This window comes from Leopardus geoffroyi, chromosome C3 (genome assembly GCF_018350155.1).
Source record: "Leopardus geoffroyi isolate Oge1 chromosome C3, O.geoffroyi_Oge1_pat1.0, whole genome shotgun sequence".
In the NCBI taxonomy this organism is placed as follows: domain Eukaryota; kingdom Metazoa; phylum Chordata; class Mammalia; order Carnivora; family Felidae; genus Leopardus; species Leopardus geoffroyi.
Genome location: NC_059338.1, coordinates 26582575 through 26609776, shown reverse-complemented (window position 1 = coordinate 26609776; position 27202 = coordinate 26582575). Strand labels below are relative to the sequence as shown.

Genomic DNA, 27202 nt, shown 5'->3' with positions numbered 1-27202 from the left:
TTTATTTTGTTTCTGTCAGGTACGACCAAAACTGCCACTTTTGAAGATTTTGCAGGCAGCAGGTGCACAAGGTGAAATGTTCACTGTTAAAGAGGTAAGCCATCAAAGAAAATTCTCAGTTGTAAGAACAGCTAAGAAGTAGAAGCTGACGAATATATAGTTCTGAAATCAGGCCTAAGAAAGCAAATTCTACTTCTGAGGTGCTAGAGAGGCAACTTTTTCTTTATAGTAAAGATCATCGAGCTAAATTGAATTTCATTATTTCCTTTAAATTTCCTTTTGAAGTGTGTTGTCAGCCAAACCTAAAATTAACCATGAATTCATTGATCTCAGAGTTAAAATGCAAAGCGTGTACAAGATTTAAAAAATGACACTGTCTATGATTTATAGGATATACTGCCAGGCAGGAATTAAATGCAGTAGCTTTCCATTATAAATGTGTCAGATACTCTTCTGAGCACTGTGAGTTACTTTAAACACTTATGCATTTAAATAACTTATTTAGCATCTAAAGGTTTTTTTTTTTCTTAAGAAAAACAAATTGAATTCCTTAAGTGGAAAAACTCAAAATGTTAATCTCTTTGAACTGCTTACATTTAGTAGGGTAAAAATCTAACCTTTTCTAATTGGAGGAAACAAAACTATCAAGCTTTTTTTTGACTTTTTTGAAAAGCTTAAGACCTACTAGCAACACTGCATTTCTGAGCTGTTATAGTTTTCTTTTTTTTTTTTATTTTTTAATGTTTATTTAGTTTTGAGAGAGAGTGTGGGTGGGGGAGGGGCAGAGAGAGAGAGAGAGAGAGAGAGAGAGAGGGAGGGAAACACAAGAATCCGAAGCAGGCTTTAAGCTCTGAGCTGCCAGCACAGAGCCTGACCTGGAGCTCGAATTCATGAGCTGTGAGATCTTGACCTGAGCCATAGTTGGACACGCAGCTGACTGAGCCACCCAGGCACCCCTCCTGAGCTGTTGGATTTTTCAAGGAAACAAATTGGAAGCATTTTTTTTCTAGAATACTCATATTTCCTGAGCTGTTCGATCTTTCAAGGAAATAAATTAGAAGCATTTTTTTCTACAATACCCATATTTCCTTTATCATTTTATTTTTTTTTTATTTTTTATTTATTTATTTATTTTTCAACGTTTATTTATTTTATTTTTGGGACAGAGAGAGACAGAGCATGAACGGGGAGGGGCAGAGAGAGAGGGAGACACAGAATCGGAAACAGGCTCCAGGCTCCAAGCCATCAGCCCAGAGCCCGACGCGGGGCTCGAACTCATGGACCGCGAGATCGTGACCTGGCTGAAGTCGGACGCTTAACCGACTGCGCCACCCAGGCGCCCCTCCTTTATCATTTTAAATTTAAGTGCGTCATCTTAAATTGTATCTGTAGAGTTCTCTGAGTTTTTTTTTTTCCAAACTATTACTGAAGTATGGATTTTTATATCAATAAAGTTATAATAAATTATGCTATCTCCTTTAATAACATGGCAGACTTTGCCTGGGTTAAGAATAAATTAAGTACATATTGGTCAGAGAATGTTTTACTGGGGAAAAGTTGGACAGAGTCAGTTTACATGAAGCTCTCTATTACAAATCTTGATCCTCTCTGGTGCATAAAGAATTTCTTAATTTTTTATTTTATTATTTATTATACTTTTTAGAGAGAGAGAGCATGAGCAGGAAGAGGGGCAGAGGGAGAGAGAGAGAGAATCTTAAGCAGGCTGCACGCTCAGGGTGGAGCCCCACATGGGGCTCAGTCTTACTACCTTGGGATCATGACCTGAGCAAAAATTAAGAGTTGGATGCTCAACTGATTGAGCCACGCAGGTGCCCCCACCAATTGTTTATTTTTTTAAATTTTAATATTATTATTTTAAAGTTTATTTATTTATTTTGAGGATTGGGAGGAGAGAGAGAGAGAGAGAGAGAAAGAATCCTAAGCAGGCTTCTCACTGTCAGTGAAGAGCTCCATGTGGGGCTTGAATTCATGAACCATGAGAAGCTGAGCTGAAGTGAGATGATTTATCAACTGAGCCACCCAGGCGCCCCTCTAATTTTTTATGTTTAAGTATTGGTTCTCAGTATGTGTGCATTGAGGCAGTATGGTATAGTGAGAGTAGTTATCGTGTACACATTTAGTATTTTTTAATTTTTATTTTATTATTTTTATTTATTTTTAATTTTTTTTAACATTTATTTATTTTTGAGACAGAGAGAGACAGAGCATGAACAGGGGAGGGTCAGAGAGAGAGGGAGACACAGAATCTGAAACAGGCTCCAGACTCTGAGCTGTCAGCACAGAGCCCGACGTGGGGCTTGAACTCACGCACTGCGAGCTCATGACCTGAGCCAAGGTCAGACGCTTAACCAACTGAGCCACCCAGGCGCCCCTAATTTTTATTTTATTTTAAAGAAATGTTTATTTTGAGAGAGAGAAAGAGATCGTGAGTGGGGGAAGGGCAGAGAGACAATTCCTAGTAGGCTCCACATTGATGTTAGGGAGCCTGATACAGGGCTTGAAGTCACACATCATGAGATCATGACCTGAGCCAAAATCAAGAATCGGATGCATAACCTGAACTGTCCAGGTGTGCCCCAGAAATTTACTTGTTAAAAAAAAAAAATCCACATGCTGGCATTGTCCAGAAAAATGTAACAGGTTTATTTATAATTATTGTGAAGTTGAACTGCTAAGACGTGTTCACTAAAACATTTTGACTTGCATTAATGCTTTAGGTCCCACATTTGTATTAAAAATTTGCACACAAGGGGCGCCTGGGTGGCTCAGTCGGTTGGGCGTCCGACTTTGGCTCAGGTCGCGATCTCACTGTCCGTGAGTTCGAGCCCTGCGTCGGGCTCTGTGCTGACTGCTCAGAGGCTGGAGCCCGTTTCAGATTCTGTGTCTCCCTCTCTCTCTGCCCCTCCTCTGTTCATGCTCTGTCTCTCTCTGTCTCAAAAATAAATAAACGTTAAAAAAAAAAAAAAAAAAATTCGCACACAAATGAAAATGGAAAAGCTGCCAATAACCCGATTTCTGTACCCTGTTTTTCCACTTGCTATCATATACTTAGGTACCTTTTGACCCCATGGAAAAAAAATAGTTTTTTTAAAGAATGAAATAGTTTCCATCATAGTGGATTCTTAAGCACATTCTCCATGTGTGTGGTGTGCTAGCTGGATGTCTTTTGGCATAATTGTTACATGTTTGGCATGGACAGCACACAGGTTGGTCTTCAAAAAGGCCCACTGAGGCTCCATAGCTCAGGGGTTAGAGCACTGGTCTCGCAAAAAGGCCCACCGATAGGCCTCACTCACTTGCCTCCTGCAAAGCATCCATAACTGCACGCTGGAAACACAGATCTGTTTTGAAGTCCTGAGCAGTTTCTCACACCAGATGCCAGAAAGGAAGTTTGCAAATCACAAGTTCTGTGGAGTTTCACGGAGCGCCACAGTAGCAGAGCTGTAATGGTGAGGTTTCTTCACTCCTCCATTAGTGGGCGCACTCTCGCCAGGGGCTTTTGTAGTCAGTGGCTTCCTCGGTGCTATACTACCCGTCGATTTGGGAGCAGTCTGCTTTGGGCAAGCCATGATATAACTAATTTCTTACTTACCCCCCTCCTTCTTCAGCTGAGGCCCGGGAGCTAGAGGTGGCGGTGGTGGTGCGGCGGGAGCTGCAAACATTTAATTACATACTCATGTAGAGTAGTGTTGTAGAAGATCTTATTTTGCATACTTACAGTGGGTTTCTTTTTTACAAGTTGGACAGGCTAAATATAAAACTTTCTCCTTTTTCTTCCAGTAGGTGCTCTTCCCCATCTTATTTCCCCCTAGATATTTGGTTAGGTATGACAGCACCATTAACACTGGGACAGAATGTTGCTTGGGATGGAGGGGAACTTGGGAGCATTTTTGTACCAATAGTGGGAACAGGGTTGGAAAAATCTTCTGTGAAGATACCTAATAATTCCTGAGAAGTTGGGGCCTAAAAATAAAAATAGCTGCTTTGACCTGTTTGTGATACCAAAATTCTTATTGTCATTAAGGGAATTTAATTAAGCAGTTTAAAAAAATTTACCTAGAGAAAACATTATGAAAAAATAGATAACTTAAAAATTTTGAATCGTGAACTTGTCTGAGTTCCTCCCATTGTTGTGAACTTTGAAAAAAGCCAGATAGGGCGCCTGGGTGGCGCAGTCGGTTAAGCGTCCGACTTCAGCCAGGTCACCGATCTTGTGGTCCATGAGTTCGAGCCCCGCGTCAGGCTCTGGGCTGATGGCTCAGGGCCTGGAGCCTGTTTCCGATTCTGTGTCTCCCTCTCTCTCTGTCCCTCCCCCGTTCATGCTCTGTCTCTCTCTGTCCCAAAAATAAATAAACGTTGGAAAAAAAAAAAAGAAAAAAGCCAGATAGGCTAAACTTTTATTTGATAAACACTAGATTCTATGTCTTATGCACTTATGGCATATTAACCCTTGTACTTCATTTGCCAAAAACAAGTGAACATGCGTCAAAAACCTCTTGTAGTTATGGGTCTCTGGACTTGGAAAATACTTTTATGACCCAGGCACATTTAATGTTTATTACTTCTAATGATAGAACAGACATCTTTATCTGGATTGGTGAAAAAATTTTTAAGGGGATGGGGTGCCTGGGTGACTCGGTCAGTTGGGTGTCCAGCTCTTGGTTTTGGCTCAGGTCATGATCTCAAGTTCATGAGTTTGGGTCCCCCATCGGACTCCACACTGCTGGTGTGGAGCCTGCTTGGGATTCTCTCTCTCTCTCAAAATAAAAAGAAAAAAAATTTTAAGGGAATACTAGGAAAATTCACTTTTTATCATTGTCAAACCCTACATTTCTAAAAAGTAAGAGTTTGGGAGCACTTCGGTGGCTCAGTCAGTTAAGCGTCTGACTCTGGATTTCAGCTCAGGTCGTGATCTCACAGTTCAGTTTGTGAGATCGAGCCCTTGTTGGGGTCCTGTGGAACTGACAGCATGGAGCCTGCTTGGGATTCTCTCTCTCCCTGTCTCTCTGCCCCCTCCCCTGCTCATGCACATGCACAGAATGTTCTGTCTCTCTCAAAAATAAATAAACTTAAAAAAAAAAAAAAAGTAAGTCTGTTAACGTCCAGCATGAGAATAAGTGGATGAGCCTGGTGGTTGAGGACAGCTCTCTTGTTGTAGGACTCCTTTCTCGAGCATGGACAGTCATGTTCATAAATGTTTCCTCTTTCTCTAGCAAACTATCTTCTCATAATGAATTTGTGTCTTTTGGAGCAGCTGCACAGACCTCTTCGTGCTTTTTTATCACCATGTAGGTCATGCACTATCTAGGCCAGTACATAATGGTGAAGCAGCTTTATGACCAGCAGGAGCAGCATATGGTGTATTGTGGTGGAGATCTTCTGGGAGAACTGCTAGGACGTCAGAGCTTCTCCGTGAAAGATCCGAGGTAGGGAGAGCGAAGGTTGGTTTATCTTTTTGGGGGCTTCTGTCTAACCACTCAGTCTCCATAGGTTATTAATGGTTATTTTTTTTTTTTTTAGTCAGTCAATATTTAAGGGCCTGTGTATGTCAGGTAGCCTGTGAAGCACTGAGAACAAGTCAGTGAGCAACGCAGTCTCAGATTCTATGGCACTTAAAGGGTAGTTAGACAGTAGATGTGCTTCCCCATCTTAATCAGACAATCACACCAGCACAAGGTAAAATTATACCGTGGGTAAGTGTTACAGAAAAGAGGTACATGCAGCTGTGTTGGGGGTGGGATTCAGGGTCTTAGGAGTCAAGGGAATGCTCCTTGAGGAAGTGGTTTGAACTGAGAGCTGAAAGAGAACTAAGGAGTGAGGGGCCCGAACGAGAGTGTTGAAGGAGAGCTTCTGGCAGATTGCACATCATGTGCAAAGGCCTGGGTGGGAGGAGCTTCACGTGGCTAGGTTAGGATTCTGTGAAGCCATTGTAGAGAGAGGAAAGTGAGCTGGTGAGAGAAATGCAGTGTTGCTGGGCAGCTCGAGGTTGATGATGGGCCTCAAGAATCACGGTAGAGGTCCTCTGACCTGATGTGTGACTTTCTCCAGCTGCATGGGATGTAAATGGTTGTTACAGAGTCAAAAGCTAATAGGTAATTGGGAAGCCAGTTGTTCTCTTTGGATAGCTTTGTGATGACTGTTTCTTCTGAGCTCATTTTGTCTTACATTGGTAAGACTCCCTTCCACCCCTTCCCCAATTAAAATTGTAAAAATTTCTAGAAGGAAGGAATGGTCTCTAAAGGAAATCTTGGGCTGTTAGCTAATTAAATAAAATGTAAATTAATTAGTTTTTTAATGAGGGCAAAGTAACAAAAGGGCTTGGGCATTAACATTCTTGACTTTTAAATGATTACAAACAAATCTATCCTGGGGGAAAAAAATATCTGCCTTTTTGTGTGTTCTAGAGAAAGTTGGAAGATCACATATCAGATAGACACATAACATCTAAATTGGAAAACCATGGGGTTATTAATTTTTTTTTTTTTTTGTCTCTCTGACAGCCCTCTCTATGATATGCTAAGAAAGAATCTTGTCACTTTAGCCACTGCCACTACAGGTATGTCACATCCTATTTCTTCAGTGTGTCACAGCTTTGAGCTCAAGGGGGCAAATGATGGGAAAACGAGGATCGAGGTGGAAATGAAATGCTGTGTTGGCATGATTGAGAGGGATTCCTGTCACAGAGAATGTTATTAGTATGTTAATTTTTCATTGTGAAAAATTTCAAATATACTGAAAATAGATTAGTATGATGCCTACCTCTTAGTAATTGTTAACATTTTGCCACATTTGCTTCACCTGGACATGCTTTTTTTTTTTTTTTTTTTAATTTAATTTTTTTTCATCTGGACATACTGTAAAAATCTCTAATTTTTACTGTCCAGTAGCCAGTGTATGTATAGTTACCCCCAGTTATCTCCGAAATACCTTTCACATTTGGCTTGTTCAGATCAAGATCCAAAGTCCACACATTGCGGTTGGTTGAAACACCCCTAAGTGTCTTTGTAAAACAATCCTCCTTTTATTTTTATGTCATTTATTTGTTGAAGAAATGGCTCATTTGTCCTGTAGAATTTCCCACATTCTAGAGGTTGCACATTGTATCCTTGTGATGTTGTTAAACGTCTTCTATTTTCATTAAACTAGTAATGCTTGAATAGTTTCAAGTTTAAATTTTTTGCTGAGAACATTTCACGGGTGGTGCTTTATACATCTGTTGCATCACATCCGGGTCATGTAAGGTCTGCTTGTCCCTCTTTCCGTGATGTTCAGGTTCTGTGGGCTCACGTGGTGTTACCCTGACCCATCTGTTGTAAAGGTCCCCCGAGACCCTTTCACCTAATGGTTTTAGCTTTCTGGTGTATGAATGCCAATTTGCCTAACCCTTTGCTTGATTCTGTATCTTTTAAATACTGCCCTTTGAGTTTAAGTTAGTAGGTGTGTGCAGGAAACTGGCTGCTTTGGGGTCTGATGTTTGGTGTGTTAGAGATAAGTGAATCAGCTGTACATAACTGAAATGTAACCCGATTTCCCTTGCTCGTTGCCAAATGATGACACTTTTTTTTTCTCCATTCCTATGTGAAGCCCCTTCGTGAGCTTCAAATCAGATTTTGGGTAACATTGACCTTTGAAGAAAGCCCAAGTTTGTAATTCTTTTATTTATTTATTTATAATTTTTAAAAAATGTTTATTTATTTTTGAGGTAGAGAGAGACAGAGTGCGAGTAGGGGAGGGGCAGAGAGAGAGGGAGACAGAATCTGAAGCAGGCTCCAGGCTCTGAGCTGTCAGCACAGAGCCTGACCTGGGGCTTGAACTCACGGACTGTGAGATCATGACTTGAGCTGAAGTCAGACACTTAACCAACTGAGCCACCCAGGCATCCCTAGTTTCTTTTAGATTGGTTATCTTTCAGTAGTTCACTGAAATAAATATTGTAGTTGAAAAGAATCTGTTTCTAATAAAGATTTATGATTTAAAGTGAGAGCAGAGAGACTTTGCTTTCATATTGAAATGTGATTTTGAACTTACATTGAATTTTGGAGCCTGTTGACTTCATTGAGCAATTTGCCCACTTTGCCCACTTCACCCAGCTGTAAATTTCTGTTGGGAGGAAAGGCCTTGTAAATAATATAGTGCTTTATTGAAATTCAGTCACTTGTGAAACAGTAGGGCTTTTCTGGGATATTCACTGCAGACTTGAAATACACAGAGGATTTTATATTTGCTGATCTACTCTTTCGTTGGAATTTGTTTCCTGATCTGTTCTCTGAATATCTAGAGTGGGTGTGATTCTCACTTTTTCTCTCTCTTTCTTGCACTTTCTCTGCAGCATTTAACATGCTGTGTATTAAGATGAAAATTTCTGTAACAGACATTTCAGATGATCCTCACAACAAGGCTGTGAGGAAGGTCTGGAGATGAAGAAACTGAGGGTTTTTTTTGTTTTGTTTTTGTTTTTTGTTTTTTAGAATGAGTGATTTGTCCAAGATTAGTTGTCACTGACAGTTGGTAGAACAGATATTTCTGACTGGCCAGTTCTTGTTCTTTTCATTGTGCCACACACACGCATTGGTGTCATATAGAATTTGCCCGTTAGTTTTTCTGAACACATTTTTCCTGTGAACATTAAATCTTTAAAACATTTTGTTTGTTCTTAAACGTGTGAACCTTGAAATAACTTCAGTTACGGAAAGGTAGTAAAAGTATTATAAAGAGTTCCAGATATTCTTTACTCAGATTCCCCAGATGGTAACATCTTATGTAACCACAGTATAATGTTCAAAACCAGAAAATTGCACCAAAGTAATTTTGATTGATTGTCTGCTCTGACTTGCCCTTGCATTCGTGCTTGTGGCTGGTCAGCTCTGTTGATCTTCATAAATTGAGTTACATGTGTTATATTTAAAAGGGCAAATGAGAAAAGTGCTTTCCATGTACACCTTTGCAAGTGAGTTAAACCTTTTATTTTGATGGTTGCGAAATGCCATTAAAGTAAAGGTGGGTCTTTATGAATCATTTCTCCAAATCTCCACGTGTATACCAGTAAAATGAAATACGTGACAAACTTTGCGCTTATTTTAAAATTCCTTTGTACTTTGTAGTTTTCCCAGATAATTTCTTTTTGCTTCTAAATGTTTTAGCCTAAGTAAGGTAGTAAGGTTTTAGAACTACAAATGACAGTAATCAGATTGCTTTATTAAAGAAATGCTTCATCCGCATTGTCTGATAACTGATCTTTGAAAACCACTCTGGTCAGAAAGTGCTGTCTCAAACTTCTCAGTATCTCCATTTACCTATAAAATGATTGTAGAAATAATGCTGTTTATAATTACAGTTTTGAAATTGTTTGCTTTGTGCAAAACAATTGAATCATCAGACCATTGTAGGATCTGTCTTCTTTTCTTTTCCCTGGCAGTCTTTATTAGGTGAGGACGAGGTTTTCCGTAAGTGTCCTATCTCTGGACCTGATAGTAGCTAATGAGCCCAACCCTTGGTAGACTTATTTGGGAACCAAGGGTTACATATAACCTCACAAAATGAGAGTTCTAGGTTATTCAGTTCTCTACAGCTTGTTTTCCTGTTGGCTATGTTTTCATCTTCTGTTCTGCTTGAAAAATTTCCAAGTCCTTGAAGTATATTTCTCTCAGACTTAGAATGTTTCTCAGGTTACTGTTTTCTTTGCTATTTATTGTCTTTGAGAAAAACTTTATCTGCTTCCTCTTCCTTCTTAGGAAATGATGATAGTAACTGGGGAAAATAAAACTTGTTAATTAAAAAAACTCTATATTCAGGTGGTGGGAATTTAAACCATGAAGTCATCATACACACTTAGAATGTAAGTTTACACGAGGTGCTATTGTGTACAAAGCAAATGGGGAAAATTCCAGATTTGCAGATTTCATAACCCTGTATAACTTTAACAGTTGAAAACAAAAATTAAAGCCAGACTTTCTGTTTGTTTCTTAGTTTACAAGTTAGGCACATTTGCTCATAAGCACCTTTGGGAAGATGTGGTAAAAATACTCTCCGTTATTTTTTTGGTTGGAATCACTTCATATTAAAATTTGAACCCTTACTGTGAACATTTTTTAGTTATTTTTCCTTTTCTCCCAGATTACGTTTTGGTAACGTATCTTGAATATAGCCTGTCGTGGTCTTTGCCATTTTTACCAGTTTTGATTTTTCCCTTTTGGATGAGAGCCTTGTCCAGCCAACATGGAGAAGTACATCGTTAGGGACTAAACCTGGCTCCAGGGTTGTTTGCTGAGGTCCTTTTTATGTGGAAAGAATGGTTATTACCAGGGAAGGTTTTCCTTTTGTTTTACTTGCTATCCAGATGCTGCTCAGACTCTCGCTCTCGCACAGGATCACAGTATGGATATTCCAAGTCAAGACCAACTGAAGGTAAAATCACCACACGGTGACTTCTTTTGTTGTACAGAGTGGCCCCTTCTCTGTACCTGTGGATCTTGGACTCCCAAGACCTTTCCCTGAATGTGGTAAGAATTTAATAAGAAAGGTTCTTGGGAGTTCACAGACCAGGGACAGAGTGAACCTTCTCTGTTCTGCCTATAACAGAGTTCCAGTCTCTGCATCTTTCTTTGGGATGTAGCACTTCTGATCTTCAGTTCCTCCAGTTGGATTTTCTTTGGGGTTTTTGTGTGTGCCTGTATGTGTGATGGTGTATGTACATAGGTGTTTGAGAAAACTGCTTTATTCGATTTTAACAGGCTTGTGGCAGTTAAATTCATGTCAGGCCGTTCTTAAAGCTTCCCCAGACCTGGGAGAACGTTATGATCATCTTGGTATATGCTGAGGGTTTCACATGTTTTCTGAACGATGCCTAATTTTGTAGTCTAGAGGCTTTATAGCGATAGCCTGTTTTTAACAGTCGGTTTGGACCTTTTGTGCAGAGATTTTTTTCCCCCAGTTTTGGGGTTCTCCTAGTTCTGCTCACAGTGGGTTGAGGAGAGGTGTTGCCTTTATTTGATGACTGTTGTGAACTCCAGAGATCTCTTTCTTGTGCGTAACCCATTGTGCCGCACACTAACTGGTGAGCCAGAGTGGAACTGCTACATCCCCTGGTCTCAGTCATTTTTACTGCACTAATACACCTCTTTCCCTTTTTTCCAGCAAAGTTCAGAAGAAAGTTCCAGTTCTGGGAAAAGAATGGAAGAAGGCAATATACCTACACTGCCTACCTCACAACATAAATGCAGAAATTCTAGAGAAGGTAAGTTTTGGGTTAAGGCTATATGCACTTATTTTTTTCTCTTTTTCATTTTTTTTTTCTTTTGTTGATGACTTCTGGAAATGGCATTTATTCATATTAAGCACTGGCTTTAATTGGGACCATTATATAAGCAACTCAAAATATAGTGTACTTTCTTTGCATGTGAAGTAGGAGGGGCATATGTCATACTTCTGTTTCTCATTCTTTTCTGAAAACGTTTTCTTTCCCCCAGTGACCATTATTAACTTTGCAGAGGATGGTAGCGCTCCTTTAGCAACCCGTGATTTCGGGGCTGGAGCCAGTCCCTTCCTTTGGCTAGGGTGCTACCAGAAGATAGCTACACATTTATCAGTTTGCTGCCTGGCAAGTCAGCTGCCTTGGACTTTTAAATCCTGTCACACCTGTATATGTTCAGTCTGGTTACAATTTATATTTTTATTTGTCTGCTTGAGGCAGAGGCTAATTTTCATAGAGTTTTGAAGTTTGCAAAGATATGTACTTAGTACGTTAGAGCCGAGAATGAGGTATCGGAAGTCTAGTAGTTCCTTTGCCCTTGGATGGTAGTCCTCAGCTCTTTGCCATCCATACTGGATGTGCTATGGTCAAGTTAAACGAGTTAGTCGATATTTTGGAAGTTTCCCCCGTGCCCTGCTTTATAAAATATGTCCTAACGTTTTTTCTGCAAAGGTGTATACTGTCATAAATTACTCAGAGGTGTTTCATGGTCCGATAGTTTCTAGTCTCACACTTGGAGCAGTGGCAGGTTAGACCTCCAGCAACCTCCAGAGAGTGATGCTGCTGAAATTGTTTTCGGTGTTTAAAATTGAAACAATTTATCATGCAACTGAATTTTGGGCTGCCTGTTTACCTTGGAGCTTATTCTGTTCTGAATGGTATTAAATGTGTATTTTTTTCTATAACTGCAGGTCCTTGCTTATTTGCTACTCAGAAAGCTATTTGAAATATAAGAATAGCCAATTCAAGAGATTGTATGTTGTTTGTGATGTAAACTTTGAGAATAAATAGCTTAGTATCTTCAGGAAAGTAGATAGAAAGGACAGACTTTTTATATGTGGAAAGTATATTTCTGTTCTCTTCACAAGAAGTTATAGAGCTTGAATAGATGAGAATAATTTTAATATGGTGCCATCTCAGGAATTTGGATTTTGATAATTCTAGTAATGAATAAGTAAAAAGTTGAACTTTCTCCTGAACTTAATGGGCAGGGATCATTATAATTTGTAAGTAGATAGGTAACCTTTTGTTCTGACAGAGATCTATTTATTACGAAAGTTGCCAAGCACGTGTACCTCAGGACATTTAAACACTTGTGGTTGCCATTGGCGTGCCTGGTGCATTGGGAGGAGTAGAGGAGAGTGAGAAAGTAGGAAAAGAGGAAAGCACAGCAAAAAAAGATTGGATGAGGGGAAAGAAAGAAAAGAAGTTCTTGTGATAGCAACAGACTTATGTTAGTAACCACCTTGAATGCCATTTGGATGTACAAAGCAACATCTCTTACTTGGAATATGTGGGGCCTTCTTATGTTTTGGATTTGTAATATTTCTTGATTTTAGATAATTCCAGGAGAGCCCATTGATCTAGAAAGGACATACTTGGATAACCTTGAGTTCAGCATTTTATGATGGTTGTTACCTGTCAAAACATGAGTTAGTGAGAAACATTTCCTGAATATGTGGTAGCAGTGAGACTGCCTTGTCAACCTTGTGAATGCGCATTCCGGTCTGGGCTGCCTTGGTTCTGTCTCAAGTCAGACCACCATGCCTCCACCATTTGCAGTTCAATGGATCGAGCCATTATCAGGCATCATGTGCTACAGCGAGTCATTCTTTAGTTATTGCTGTGGTAAGAATGTTTAACATGCGAATAGTGACCATTTTGAAATCCTCTAAGAGCAAACATCGTTGTTTGGATGCTTTCAGAGTTTAGATTTCTTGATAAATGATCCATCTACTTCTGGTGTCATTACTTACCAATGAATGAAGCCTAAATAGGAGGTTTGGCTCTGCCACTTTTGTACTGGGTGTAGACATGTCTTTTTATCTGTCTTAGAAAGAGATTGTAAGTGTTACAAACCGAGTTTTGATTCTTAGTGTTGTGTACATAGTTACCATTCTTTCCGTTTGACCAACCGCTGTAGGTGAAGACTTCATAAAAAACTTAACCCAAGGTGAGACCTCTAAGCTGGACCTTGGGTTTGAGGAGTGGGATATAGCCGGACTGCCTTGGTGGTTTTTAGGAAACCTGAGGAACAACTATACACCTAGAAGTAATGGCTCAACTGATTTACAGACAAATCAGGTAAATGTCACATTTGAAGAGGAACTTTTTGTTTTCTTTTGAAAGAGTAACATCCTTGGTTGCTCTCGACCACACATTGCATTCTGTAAGAATTCTCATTCAGTGCCACGACTTTAAGCACCATCTGTGTGCGCCTGATGCTCAAATCTGTATCTGCAGCCCTGACCTCTTCTCTTAAATGCCCACCTTCTATATTCAGCTGCCTACTCAACACCTTCACTTAGATGATCTGACATTTAACATGTTCAAACCAGATTTTTCTCTTAATTTTTCTTTTTCCCCAAACATTCCTATCCAGCCTTTCTTTTTTCACAAGTCTACCTTCTATCCAGTAATTCTAGCCAAATCCAAAGGGATATCATTGATTTCTTTCTCTGTCATATGCCGCATTCACGTTGTCAGCTCTTTACCCAAAACATATCCAAAATCTAACCCCTTTTATTACTTCCGGTGTCATACCCTAATGCGAGCCATAATTATTCTCTTCCTTTATCTTATTTTATATTCTCCATTGCACTTCTCGCTTTGTAAAACTGTTACTCTGTTTTGTTTTATGTATCTCTTGTCTGTTTACCCCTCCTGAAATGTAAGTCCAGGGATTTCGCATCATTTACCACTCTATTCTGTTACCTGGTACTTAGAACAGTATCTGACACGTAAAAGGCGTTCCATGAGCATTTGCTCAGTAAATGAATGGGTATATTATAGTGGCAAAATAATAAGTTTTCTTTTAGGAATATTGGAGAAAAGCATGTCATAAAATATCCATAGTTGAATGTGGAAAGAAAGTTATATTTAAAGTTGTTTGGGAATTCAGAAAGAAGATTTGAGTTACTATCAGTATTTCTCATATTTTAATAAACATTATTGACTGTCAAGGAAATGATGTACCACAGTTAATAGAATGTCTTCTAGGTTCTCAGAATACCACCTTTGGAAAGGAGTTGAGGGAATGGATTCTATTTAGTTGAGCAGCTGTGAGTCTTTAGCCTTTAAGCTCTTTAGTACCATTTCTCAAGTGTTATACTTGAGTTACTGTTAAAGTAGAGAATTCTTTGCCAGACTCCTTTATATCCACTCGCGAGTTTATACATAGTAGATGCGAAGTAGATGTCTGTGGAATGAATAGATGTCCGTCGAAAAAAGAGACAAGGTGTTCTTTGGAGATGTGTAAGGACGTTGAGTTTTGGGTTCGTTTTTATTGGTTCAGCATTACTGATACGTGTCTGACTATAAACCTTTTTTTCTACTAGGATATAGGTACTGCCATTGTTTCAGACACCACAGATGATTTGTGGTTTTTGAATGAGTCTGTATCAGAGCAATTTGGTGTGGGAATCAAAGTTGAAGCCGCAGATACTGAACAAACAAGTGAAGAAGTAGGGAAAGTAAGAGACAAAAAGGTATGTTTGGAAATATTTTGCCTTGTTTGTATCTACGTGTACCTAGCATAATCTGTTCAGGTCTGGTATCCCAACCCTTTTGTACAACAGATGACTCACATAATTCCCCCCCTTTAATTTCTTTTTTTAAAGTTTGTTTATTTTGAGAGAGAGGGCACGAGGTGGGGGGGGGGGAGAGAGAGAGAGAGAGAGAGAGAGAGAGAGAGAGAGAGAGAACTCTAAGCAGGCTCCATACTGTCAGCATAGAGCCTGACGTGGAGCTCTATCCCGTGAACCGTGAGATCATGACCTCAGCCGAGATCAAGAGTTGGATGCTTAACCAGCTGAGCTTTTTACTCATTACTTTTTCACGTTTTCCTGTATTCAGTTTTAAGAGTCACATTAAGTTAACCAAGGCTGTCTTAAAAACAGAATAGGACTGTTTGGGTGAAACTCCTCCTCCTTTAGAAGCAATAAGCTGCCCTTTCCTGCTTGTCTGATCTCTCACTGTGGAGTTGTTTCTTTAGGAGACCTTTCTTTGCTAACAAAGCAACGTTCTAAATGGCCACAGCAGCCTGTAGGGAAAGAAATTCTTATTTCTTGGACATCTCCGTGTCTTTCATAGCCATTTATATGTAAATGGAAATAGATGAGTTCTCCCTATGTATTTTAGAGTTTAAATAAGGGGAAAGAAGAGAGAACTCCAAATACACATGGCGTGAGCACACCAAGATGAAGCATGTGCTCAAGTCTCAAAAGAAATTGGACACCAGATCCAGTGTCCAACATTGACAAGATTCTCAGTAAACATTCATTGAATAAATGTAGCAAAACACACACCCTGAATAGGGTCATTTTTTTAATTTAAGGGATTTTCATAGTAATTTGGGTTCCTGAAAGATATGCTGGTGTGTTTGTAGGCAGATAGATGCTTAGGTCCTGCTAGCCTAGTTGTATGTTGGGAGCATTAGAAGGGACTACAAGTGGCTTGAAGGAAGACAGAGGGGACATTTGGAAACTTCCATGGAGAGAGGTGGGACTTAGAATACTTGAACTTGCATGAGAAAGTTGCTATACTGAGGTCCCTAATTGAATCATAATTGGTTTTGTTCCATTTACCAGATCACAAAGTAGGGTGTTGTTAGAATTTTAAATTCCAAATTTTAAAATTTAGAAGACACTTCCCATATTTCTTGACTTTCTGTGTCCTGGTCCATGGGCATGTTGTTACAGGGCAACCACAGTATCACTTAACTAGGTTTACTTTTGAATATGAAAAGTAAAACTTTGAAATACTTTGTTTTCATTCTTGACATCTCAGTTCCTTATTTTATATAGTACTCTTCACTTCCGTTTTCTCGTGTAATTCTGAATGCCTACCTAGATTCCCAACATAAAAAAATCGCATTTAATGATTTGTAGCTTTTCTACTCTGATATTGTTTATTTTCATTAAAGTCATACATTTGGGCGCCCTCTTCTATTTGATGACCTTTCTGGGTACTTTTTTTTTTTTTTTTTTTTTTTTTTATAATATATGAAATTTATTGTCAAATTGGTTTCCTCTGGGTACTTTTTAATCATTTCTTCCACTAAAGTTCCGGCTGGGTGCATCTAGAATCATTTAAGCTATTTTCTTTCTAAGTGCTAGTGATGGAGGCAGAATGTAGTTTTAAATTGAAGCTCTTCTGTCTTTTTTGCTCTCAGGTTATAACCTCCTGTAAACTAGGTGAACCTCACTAATGAGATGTCTTTGCCCTTATAGGTGATTGAAGTGGGAAAAAATGATGACCTTGAGGACTCCAAGTCCATAAGTGACGATACTGATGTAGAAGTTACCTCTGAGGTAGGGGTATCTAGTAAAAGAGCTGTTTTGCACCCCCCGCGTCTCCCAGTGTGTACGTTCCAGCACTGCACTTGTGTTGAAGAAGGCCATTTCCCCCATTTCTATCTCCCTTTCCTTGACGTTAAGACATGTTGGCTTCTTTATATTTTGTTACAGGTTTTTATTGGAATTTGGAGAAAGGGTGACTTAAGTGCCTGTCTGTATGCCTTTCTCCCTGCTGACGAAATTCTTTGGACCTGATGCAGTGGACACACAGAGTTATTCAGAATAGTCCTGCACTGCTTTCCCCACTAGCCACCCCTCTGTAATCGTGAAGGTAGACTTATAAGCTATCTAAAATTCTTTGTCAAGTACAAAGATCATACTTTCAGTGCTTTGTTAGAAATCGACAAATGGCAAATGGCTTAATTTCCACACAGGTTTATGTTAATGGAGGGCTAGTAAATGAAAATGGAGTATTAAGCTGGAAAGGTAATAGGTATGGATTTGTCACCAAATGACAACTCAGGTTTAGACTCAGATGTGTACCTTTTCTCTTTTCATGCTGGTTCCCCATGTTCCTTTTAGTGCTTCCCTTGGCTAACCCACCGTGGGAAGAAGGGTGGTGGGGGAAGGACAGGGGAGGAGAGTTTACAGTTTGCTGCTTGGGGATAGAAAAGTGGTATGTTGTCTTTGGTTGATCCTCCCCAGCTCCTGGCCTGCCACTGTTGCCCATTATGGTAATTGACTGCAAATTATCTGTCTGTGTATAGCTAAGTAATAAAGTAGAATATATTGGTCCGTTAAGGGTTCTTGACCATAATACAAATAGCAGAGATAAGTTTTTCCATCTTCATCAGACTTCTTTGGCTACTTGGGCCCAGAAAATCTATTAAGCAAATAGACTGTATTTTATCAAATCAAAGATGCCATTGAATTGAATAAGCCCTATTATTTTATGTACTACTAAAAAAGAAAAAATGATGCCAGTTAGACTGTGACACACCATCAGTCATGAATTCCAAATCTTTATGAAGCCCCTTTGAGTATCTGGATAGCATTTCAGATGAGATGTGAGGATCTTAAGCCGGCAAGAGTGTTGTGAGGCTCCCTGAAGACCACCCAGTTTAACAGATGGTCGCGTCCCTGCCTCTTGGCCCATGATATTGAGTTACGACTTCTAAACTGGAAGTGTGTGGCCTTTGTTCTGAAAGTAATCAAGTCTGCCTGTGTCCAGTCATTGATCCTGTCAGAGCCAGGCAATTAGCCACATTAAATACCCTTGACTTGTTCCAGGTAGCTACCTTTGCATGAAGCAAGGCATTTAAAATTCATTGAGCTCCAGTATCTCCTAATTTGGTATCTACTAATTTGGGTATGGAGAAGTAGGAAAAAAGTTACGGGCATCCAAGGACAAGAACGTTCATTTTTCAGAGAGTATGGTTTAGGCGTATAGTTAGCTAGTGAGAGACCATGAGTAAATTTAGTAGTTTTCAAATCTCATTTTAATTTTAGCTTCCTTTTTTTGCCAAATTTTATATTTCTTAATTAGTGGGAAAGAATGAAAGTGTTCTCTTTGCTTCATTCTTTAGCTTCTTGCTCAGTAAGAGAGTTAAGTTGTACAAAGAAATGAACTAAAAAGAAGGCAGCAGGGAAAAGCCAGCAATCAAAATTCCATCCAGATGAGATAGAATGCCAAAATAATGAATTTAACTTTCTTAAAGATAGCCATATAAATCTTGACTTGAAAATGGCGGTCGTGTCACTATCATTGTAAAACTTGTCAAGACTTTCTTCCACGTGGCTGTGGAATTTGCTCATATGCGAGGCTAGACCACCGATGGGGAATGTCCGGACTCTCACTAGCTTAGTGAGATGATGAGCCAGGGCCTACCCTCCCTTTTCCTCAACTTCATGTTTGCCACGGAGTGAGTGTTAACTGGCTGCACTTGTCTTTGTAGGATGAGTGGCAGTGTACTGAGTGCAAGAAATTTAACTCTCCAAGCAAGAGGTACTGTTTCCGTTGCTGGGCCTTGAGGAAGGATTGGTATTCAGATTGTTCTAAGTTAACCCATTCTCTCTCCACGTCTGATATCACTGCCATACCTGAAAAGAAGGAAAATGAAGGAATTGATGTCCCTGATTGCCGAAGAACCATATCAGCTCCAGTTGTTAGACCTAAAGATGTGTATACAAAGGAAGAAAACCCTAAACTTTTTGATCCCTGCAACTCAGTAGAATTCTTGGATTTGGCCCACAGTTCGGAAAGCCAAGAAACCATATCAAGCACGGGAGAACAATCAGATAACCTTTTTGAACAGAGAACAGATACAGAAAACATGGAGGATTGCCAGAATCTCTTGAAGCCGTGTAGTCTGTGTGAGAAAAGACCACGAGATGGAAACATTATTCATGGGAGGACGGGCCATCTTGTCACTTGTTTTCACTGTGCCAGAAGATTAAAGAAGGCTGGGGCTTCATGCCCTATTTGCAAGAAAGAGATTCAGTTGGTTATTAAGGTTTTTATAGCATAGCTAACTCAGCGAATTGCAGAAAATATTAACAGGGCTAGGTCATGTTTCAAAATGTCAGTATTGAGCATCTCTACTCAGTGTAGCCCATTACATCTGTTTATTTATTTGGGTAAACATCTGTGTTCCCCAACATTTTTGCTTCTAAACTTATATGGAATTTGAGAATGAGTTCTTTAGAACTAGGTTGCCAATTTGGGGGACGCTGTTAACCTGAAAAGATACGTTAACCACTTCATTCTCTCCTCAAAGATGAGGATCTGGGAGAAAGCAACTGCCAGTACTAACAAAAATACATTAATTCGCTCACTTACCAAATTATTTGAAGATTTACTATTTCTTTAGTTAATTGTATTCCCCATTCTTTTTTTCTGTTAAGGAATGTTATTAGGCATTAGGATCCAAGGTGGTTATTAGAAAAATACTAAAGCTAACAAAAGAAATAATAATAAATTTGATTAGTCAAGGTATGTAATGCTATATAGATTGTTGCAGTCAGGCTGCACGATTCAGATAAGCTAAAAGAAAAGTCTTGAAAAACAAACGCTTTCTTCCATGTGTGCCTAGAACAATGGTATGGAGCATTTTTGGTAACATACTCCTAAAAGAATTTTGAAAAAGTATATATAACCTTTTGCACATTTTACACCATGAGGTATATAATTAACAGACAAAGTTTCCTTTCTGGTGAGTTGTAGACCTCTGAGTAGCCAGCCTAAAACAAGCAATGGAACATTTCTGTCTCCTTAGAATGTTTCCCTTGTTCTTCTTTCCAAGCAGTTCCCCCTCCATTTCGTGGCTCTCATTCTAGGTTAGCTGTCCTTTTGCACATGTTTAGTATGACATCTAAATTTTAAAAATACCTTTAAATACTTAGAAAGGGTACCCTATCCGATACATTGTATATGTGCCTTAAAAATATTTTTCTCAAAGCCTTGGAGCTGTAGGTTTCGTTGATTAAAGTTATAGAAAAAGTCCTGTCATATAAAGTAGCAAAGCTGTTCTCATTTTAAAATTCATCAGCCAAATCAGATTTCACTTTCAGTCAGAAAATGTTTGACTTTATTTTTAAAAATAAATGCATTAACACATTTCTGGCACAACCGTCTCAATTACAGTTCTAAGGTAGGTAAGGCATAGAATTTTTAACCTAAGCTCCCTTTGCTTTACTCTGTCCTCATTATCTTCTGAGAATCCTCTGGAGGTTTTTTGTTGTTCTTTTATTTGATGCCTCTAGAGGTTTTTTACATTCTGAGGCAATGCCCCATAGTAAGATTCTAGATGGGTGAGAGGCAGCCTTTCCTTTGGAAATAGGGAGTTATGGCGGTTGTGAAAAGGATAATAAGAAAAATGGTAGATCTGAAGAAGTCTTATCTGAGCCCATTAATCTTAGGACAGTACAAATGGAAGTTGAAGACCTTTAAGCTGATGTCTTTATACCTATCCCTGCCTGCTTTCTCCATGGAAAAATCTTGAAGTATGCCCAGGGGTATGCATATGAGATTTTGGGGACAAGGGCCCTAGAATTAACAAATTTACTGATCCAAAAAATTACCTGGGTTGCTTGTTAAAACAGCCCAAGTTTAAAAAAAAAAAAAAAAAAAAAAAAGCCAAACTCAAATCCCCCCTCCCCCCACTTTGCCCTGGAGTTTCCATTTGAACATGTGTTCCCGGAAGCTGATTCAAGTGGTCCACAGACCACACTTTGGGAAGCCCTGCCCTAGAAGGAAGGGTTTTCCCAGTTACAAGAAGTAGAATGAACAAGATCATTTTTAGCAGCATATTTAATTTTCTGAGGGGGAATTTTGTTAAAAGTTCTAGAATTTTAAAACTAGAATGCACTCATATACTCAAGCCCCTGTTATTTTGCACTTGAGGCTAAATTTAAGGTTAAATGACTGTCAAAAGTCACAGCTAGTGATGCAGCTATTACTAGAATCTAGGTGACTTGTAGTAAATCTCTAAACCATGCTCGCTCCCTTGTTATTGTTTGTTAAATATATAAAGCGGGATGCTTCTCGAATTTGTGGTAGCTCATCATCCTAAAATACTGCAGAATGTGACTTGCAGCCAAACTAGGACTTTAGAGAGAGTAATAACTTTTAACACTTTCTCCCCAAAGAAAAAGGCCCTATTAATGTCAGGCTTTCTTATATAATCAGATGTCCTCCCACAGGGAGGAAAGATAAAGGTGCAGAGGAGCCTGATCCACTGTCTTCAGTATTGTTCCTTCTTGGGGAAGGAAGTTAAGTTCCTGGCTCTCTCTAGGCATCAGGAACAAGGGTTTGTTTTCCTTCTAGAAGTAGAACGAGTCCTTTGAGTTTAGTGTTTTGTTAAACCAAGGTAAATGCTCCACCACTCCTGCAATTTAAATGACTTTTTCTCCTATTTTCTCTCAAGTACTACTCTCTTCATAATAGTTTGATAGCCCTCAGTTTTGTTTGATTTTTGCCAGTTTGGTGCTTTTGCAAATGGTAACTTAAAGGAAGGACAAGGAGAGTTGGGGATCTGCACTTGTACCCTCTGATTCCTCTTATGAAAAGTTGCAGGTTTTTTTAGAAAATTAAAAAAATTGGAAAATTTTGTGTTTGTAGATATTTGATGCCAGTTTTGGCACATCCTTGCCTAGCACAGGATCCTCTTTTGCTACTCAACTTTCCTTCTCCCCCTTGCTCACCTGGGTTTTATACTGTCCCCGTTACCACGAAATACTTTGCTTAGAACATCCCAAACTGTATGTTTGAGCTGTGAGTGGTATAATAACCTAGGCTCGGGTTTCCTGGATCTCTGATGAGAGCCGAGAGCCGTGGGACTGACTGCAGCTGTTACAGAGAAACGAGTGATAGTATCTGCAGGAGGAGGCAGCTGGTATTTCTTGGTAGCTTATCTGAAATCCGGGATGCCGCTTCCCCTGCAGATGGTTTCCTTCATCCCGGATCCCTATCCTGTGTAATCACCCCTGGGAGTGTAGGATAGCAAGTGGGACTTGTCATTCCTTGGGGTAGAACGGGTGAAGAGTCCTACAAAGGGCCACATAACGCTATCAGAGCAATTCGTTACCTGCATCTTGATTTGTTTTTGTTTTTGTTCTTTTTTTTTCGTGCTACTGCGGTACAGGTGTATTTTACTCACTGCCGGTAAAGCAAGACATAGTTTGTACGTGAAGTCTTCATAGTTTTACTTCTGCCAGGTAAATTCCTAATTTCCAAACACTACTATTTATCTTTTAGTTGTATTTAGGGTGGACAGTGTGCTCTGGTGTTCTGGAAACAGTGCCAGTTTACCGCTCTTTTTTTAGCAGCCCGTCTGATTTGTCTCCTTTTCTCCCTTTTCACTCCCAGATGCTTGAGTGGAAATCTTGATTGTGAGGAGGGATCTCTTAAAGTGGGTGCCAGTGGAGTTTAACTTTTCTGCATCATGCCATAGATTTGTGATCAATGAAATCATACCATATTAGCACCAAATTTCTTTTTCTCTTTCTTTCTTTCTTCCTTTCTTTCTTTTTCTTTCTTTCTTTCTTTCTTTCTTTCTTTCTTTCTTTCTTTCTTTCTTTCTTTCTCTTTCTCTCTTCCTTTCTCTCTCTCTCTCTCTCCCTCTCCCTCTCCCTCTCTCTCTCTCTCTCTCTGTGTCTTTCTGTCTTTCTTTCTCTTTCTGTCTGTCTTTCTAAGTAATCTCTATCCCCAATATGGAGCTTCAACTTCTGACCGAGACCAAGTTGCATGCTCTACTGACTGAGCCCAGCCAAGCGTCCCAGCACCAAACTTCTTATTTTAATTACCATTATTAATATTTATGATCAGGTTACCCTGGACAGAAAATTCAGAGCAAAAGTGACAAATCTTAAGAAAGAATGAATTTTTAGGTTACAGCTAAAAATGTCTCCTGTCTCATTAACTCCCTGTACTTGCACTGTACTTATAATATTTGCTATGCTTTTGTATTAAATACTTAAATCAGACTTGATAAAAATCTTAAGACCAATGCATATTGCCATTTTTTCGTAGTCCATCTATGGAATATCATAGGTTCTCGGTCCTAGGCTTGAACAATGGGTCAGCGTCTAGCCAAGCCAGCCTACAAACTGCCATGAACTTTTCTAATATAAGATGGAATCACTGCCAAGCATTTGAAATATGCAGTTGTGTTTTAATAATAATTTATGTATATTTAGGTGTATATAATGCTTTGTAGGACATGGTTTTATTTGTGAGAATTTTTAATGGTCAGGATCATTTGTAACCTTTTTTTTTTTAAATGTCAACTCAATGCAATATTTGGCTCCTTTGAAAAGTCATTAATGAGAAATTGGTGAATGCTAGATCTTGGGTTCTGCAGAAGTATTGTGTTATCTCTTGGTTCTCTTTAGAAAGGAGGAAACTTGTTAACCAGTTATTTGCATCGCCCCCCCTCTCCCCCCTGAGAGTTATGTGAACTTTGAACTATATGCCTTTAGATACTGTGAATCTGTTGTTTTCCATTTAGCCAAGTATCTACTTAAATTGTTCATCAGAGCCCTAAAGAAGAATTTACTTTGATGGTTCTCTTCATTCATGGGTGTGTATATATGTATGTACATACACTATCAAGACTGCTAATGCCTTTGCTGAAAATGGCTATAAAATAGGAAGTAGCTGTGTTTAGGATCTGCACTTCAAAGAGAAAAAACCTGTAAGCTCTCCCCTGTGCCAAAAGCAAAATGTGCAATGTTTACAAATGTCTGGAATTTTGCACTGCCGTAGGGTATGCTGAGGTTACTTTGCTGGAATTGTCCGGAAGGTGATTAATGGAGTTGCAGTTCAGCGTATGAGGAGAGATACTGAGGGTCTGCAGCTGAACTGAGGTAGTGGTTCAAGTGACTCCCTGGCCTAACTTGGGGACAGTTTTTCCAGACTGCTTTGGGACATCCTTTCTGTGGACAGAGCTTTCCTCGGTCACCATTGCTACATTCGTCCTTTACAGGAGCCGCCAGATCTCTTCTTACCTGTGGGAGATTGTATCCTAAGCATTTTGAGATCTTTTGATAGAATGAACGTGCAATCCCAAGTAATGCCGTTACTGGTGCGTGTGACCTTGTTAAAGAAAATACAACCTTAAAAAACACTCGGGTTTACTGTACCTCCATCAGAGCCTTTTGAATGACGGAAAATGTTACAGAGAAGTGTATCTGCAGAAAGAAGTAGCTGATATCTCTTGGTAGCTTATCCGAAATCAAAGATGTTGCTTGTCCTGCAGATTGTTTTCCTTTATCCAGGATCCTTATTTGATACCTTCTGGGAACATAGCACAGCAAGTGAGAGTCCTCATTTCTTGGGGTAGAATGGGTCAGGGATCTTGAAAAGGGTCAAGTGCTGTAGAGTAATTCCTGTGTCAGAACAGTCGCTATCATTCAGCAAATGCTTTCTTGAAAGTTGACGTAATCACTAGAACACTGACACCTATCAGAACACCTAATGTCTTACCCTAAGGCTTTTTTTTTTTTTTTTTTTTTTTAACAGCTACCTTGATGTCCTACCTTTCCTCTTCCTTCTTCCCTTACTGTTGCTCTTTTTTCCTCAGAGTTCAAAGAGGTCTGCTTCTGGATACTGCTTTTATACCAAAGGCCTTCTGTATCACCTCCTGGGTGGTTGTAACTACAGTGATCTTTAGATAAGATTCCTCTTTTCCAGTCAGTCTGGGGGAGTGTTTCTGTTGGAGAGTTAGGTGGCAGATTCTAGCAATCAGGAGGGGAAGCTGTGACATGAGAGCTACTATCTAATAAAAAACAACTTGTAGTTTAGGCTTCCTTTGCGTCCATGATGGGAGAACAGGGAGGGCAATCAGTGCCACTGTTGTCTCTGCACTAAGAGATTGAGGCCAGCCTTCCCCTTTCCTACAGGACTTTTTTCCCCTTCAGTTTGCCTTGCTTTTTCACTTCCTTTTAAAATAATCAAAATGTCTCCTTTTGGGTTTTTTTCTTTCCTCCTTTTAAAAATAATAGAAAATGTTTTAAAAGGGGAATGAAATGTTTCTGGCCTCCTCAGCACTTGGCAAGGTAGAAGTTGTAAGCAGCCTTTGAACAGGACTCTGTCCTTAGTCTGTAGGCACTATTACGTGCCTTTTGGGTAGAGATAAGGAGTGAGATCATTCCACCCTCTGTGGTCCTGGTCTTGACCTTCTTAAGCCTCAGTTTTTCCCATGTGTAAAATGAATACTTGTACTACCCTTTTTCTACCTCATAGTTTGTTATGGAGATAAAGGATGCGGGAGCAACCTAACCTGTAAATTGCTTTAAATAAGATGTTCAGAATTGTTATACCAAGCTCTGGGGTATGTATTCAGAATACCTCATGTTCTGGAAGCCGAGCACAAGCTCCTCTCTATGCCTGCCTAGCAGAGCCTATGTTGCTTCCTTATACCCATGCCTCTAGCCCATCTATTCTTTCCTTGCTATGAAGCTCTTGACTAGAAAAGAGGCCATCTCTAGGTTCTGAGAGAAGTGTGTGTAAATTTGGATAGTAGATACAACTGCCACGCTATGGTCTTGATCCACGAAAATTTTCTACGTGCACTTGAGTAGGTGGCCTAAAATGCACTGCCAATACACCGAAAACATGCAGTTTTCCAAATAACATATCTCATCAGGTAGCATAACCGACAGGAGTGTAGCCAATGTGCTTGCATCGCGTGGAAGGAAAAAAGCAACTTTAAGTAACTGAATGTGGCCAGCTTAGTAAATGGGGAAAGGAGACAGCTTCATGTGTTCTCATCTAGTCCTTTTAAGCGCCGATAAAATAGCTCTGTATCTTTTTGGTTTTTGCACTATGTAATGCTTTTAATCCCTGTTGATTCTGTTGTGCCTTTTTGTGTATTAAATATTTTTCGTTTTACCGTTGTGGTGTCATTATTGGGGAAATTTGTATATAACAGAATCTCACTTTTTGATTTTATATGCAGTCTTCTGTCTGATTTGGGGACGGAGAGAATAGAATTTGCCATAGAAGTTGCTGTACTTAATCAGTAGTGACTTTGATAGTTTCCACCATTCACCTATTAGAGTATTGTATTTCATTTTTAGATTCCCAGTCCTTCAGTTTCTTTTTAAAAAAAAATTTTTTTTTAACATTTATTCATTTTTGAGACAGAGCATGAACGGGGGAAGGTCAGAGAGAGAGGGAGAATCCGAAACAGGCTCCAGGCTCTGAGCTGTCAGCACAGAGCCGACGCGGGGCTTGAACTCACAGACTGCGAGATCATGACCTGAGCCAAAGTCGGACGTCCAACCGACTGAGCCACCCAGGCGCCCCAGTCCTTCAGTTTCTTTCTGAAACAGAAAAGATTTTGCAGAGTCGCTTTGAACATTGAGCTAGTTAGGTCAAGTGGAATTTCCCCAACTATAGCCCTTGAGAATTAGAGAATGTATCATACCTGCATGTCTAGGGTGATTTGAGACAAGCCTTCCTTCTAGGCACCAGTCTGTACCTAACTCTTCTGAGCCCACGACTGTATCGCCTTGTCCGTCTTTGCTACTGGAGAGATTTCAAATGGTGAGGTGACAGATTTGCCTCTACTGAGTTGACGGAGACATGCTAGGTGCAGGCTTCTATTTTGTGTTTCAGATTGGGGCTAGTTCAAGAGGTAGTGAGGGTTTGCCACAAAGTACACATTGATTTATCACTTCCATGCCTAACGTTTGCTGAGGTTTTTAGATTGGGGGGATTCTAGCCCTCCTTGAAAAGCTAACGAAACTTAGGAAATTCTTATAAAAAAGCACAACATTTTACGTTCATTTTCAGTAGCTTCATTGAAACCACTGGTCTGTGGCCCTCCTGTTCTGTTCTTTTGAGGGATATCACGAAAACCTGTCCACCAGAGAGCTTGCTAGCCCACATTCTCAGAAGGTCATGTCCTCCCAG

At 39.6% G+C, this 27202-nt stretch overlaps 1 protein-coding gene across 3 annotated transcripts in view; it reads left to right on the top strand.

Annotated features, from left to right (window-relative positions):
* The window catches only part of MDM4 (MDM4 regulator of p53), a 42659-nt gene extending 16484 nt beyond the window's left edge, over positions 1-26175 (top strand). Inside the window, exons 3-11 of one of the 3 annotated variants that reach the window (XM_045456326.1) lie at positions 20-94; positions 5314-5447; positions 6522-6577; positions 10358-10425; positions 11155-11254; positions 13413-13573; positions 14827-14976; positions 16720-16800; positions 18741-26175. In XM_045456326.1, the coding sequence (XP_045312282.1) occupies positions 20-94; positions 5314-5447; positions 6522-6577; positions 10358-10425; positions 11155-11254; positions 13413-13573; positions 14827-14976; positions 16720-16800; positions 18741-19313 (1398 nt within the window). In that variant the 3' untranslated portion in view covers positions 19314-26175. Of the gene's footprint in view, positions 1-19; positions 95-5313; positions 5448-6521; positions 6578-10357; positions 10426-11154; positions 11255-13412; positions 13574-14826; positions 14977-16719; positions 16801-18740 lie in introns of those variants that run through there. The other 2 variants (XM_045456327.1, XM_045456328.1) reach the window with 2 other exon arrangements.
* The last annotated feature ends 1027 nt before the right edge of the window (positions 26176-27202 follow it).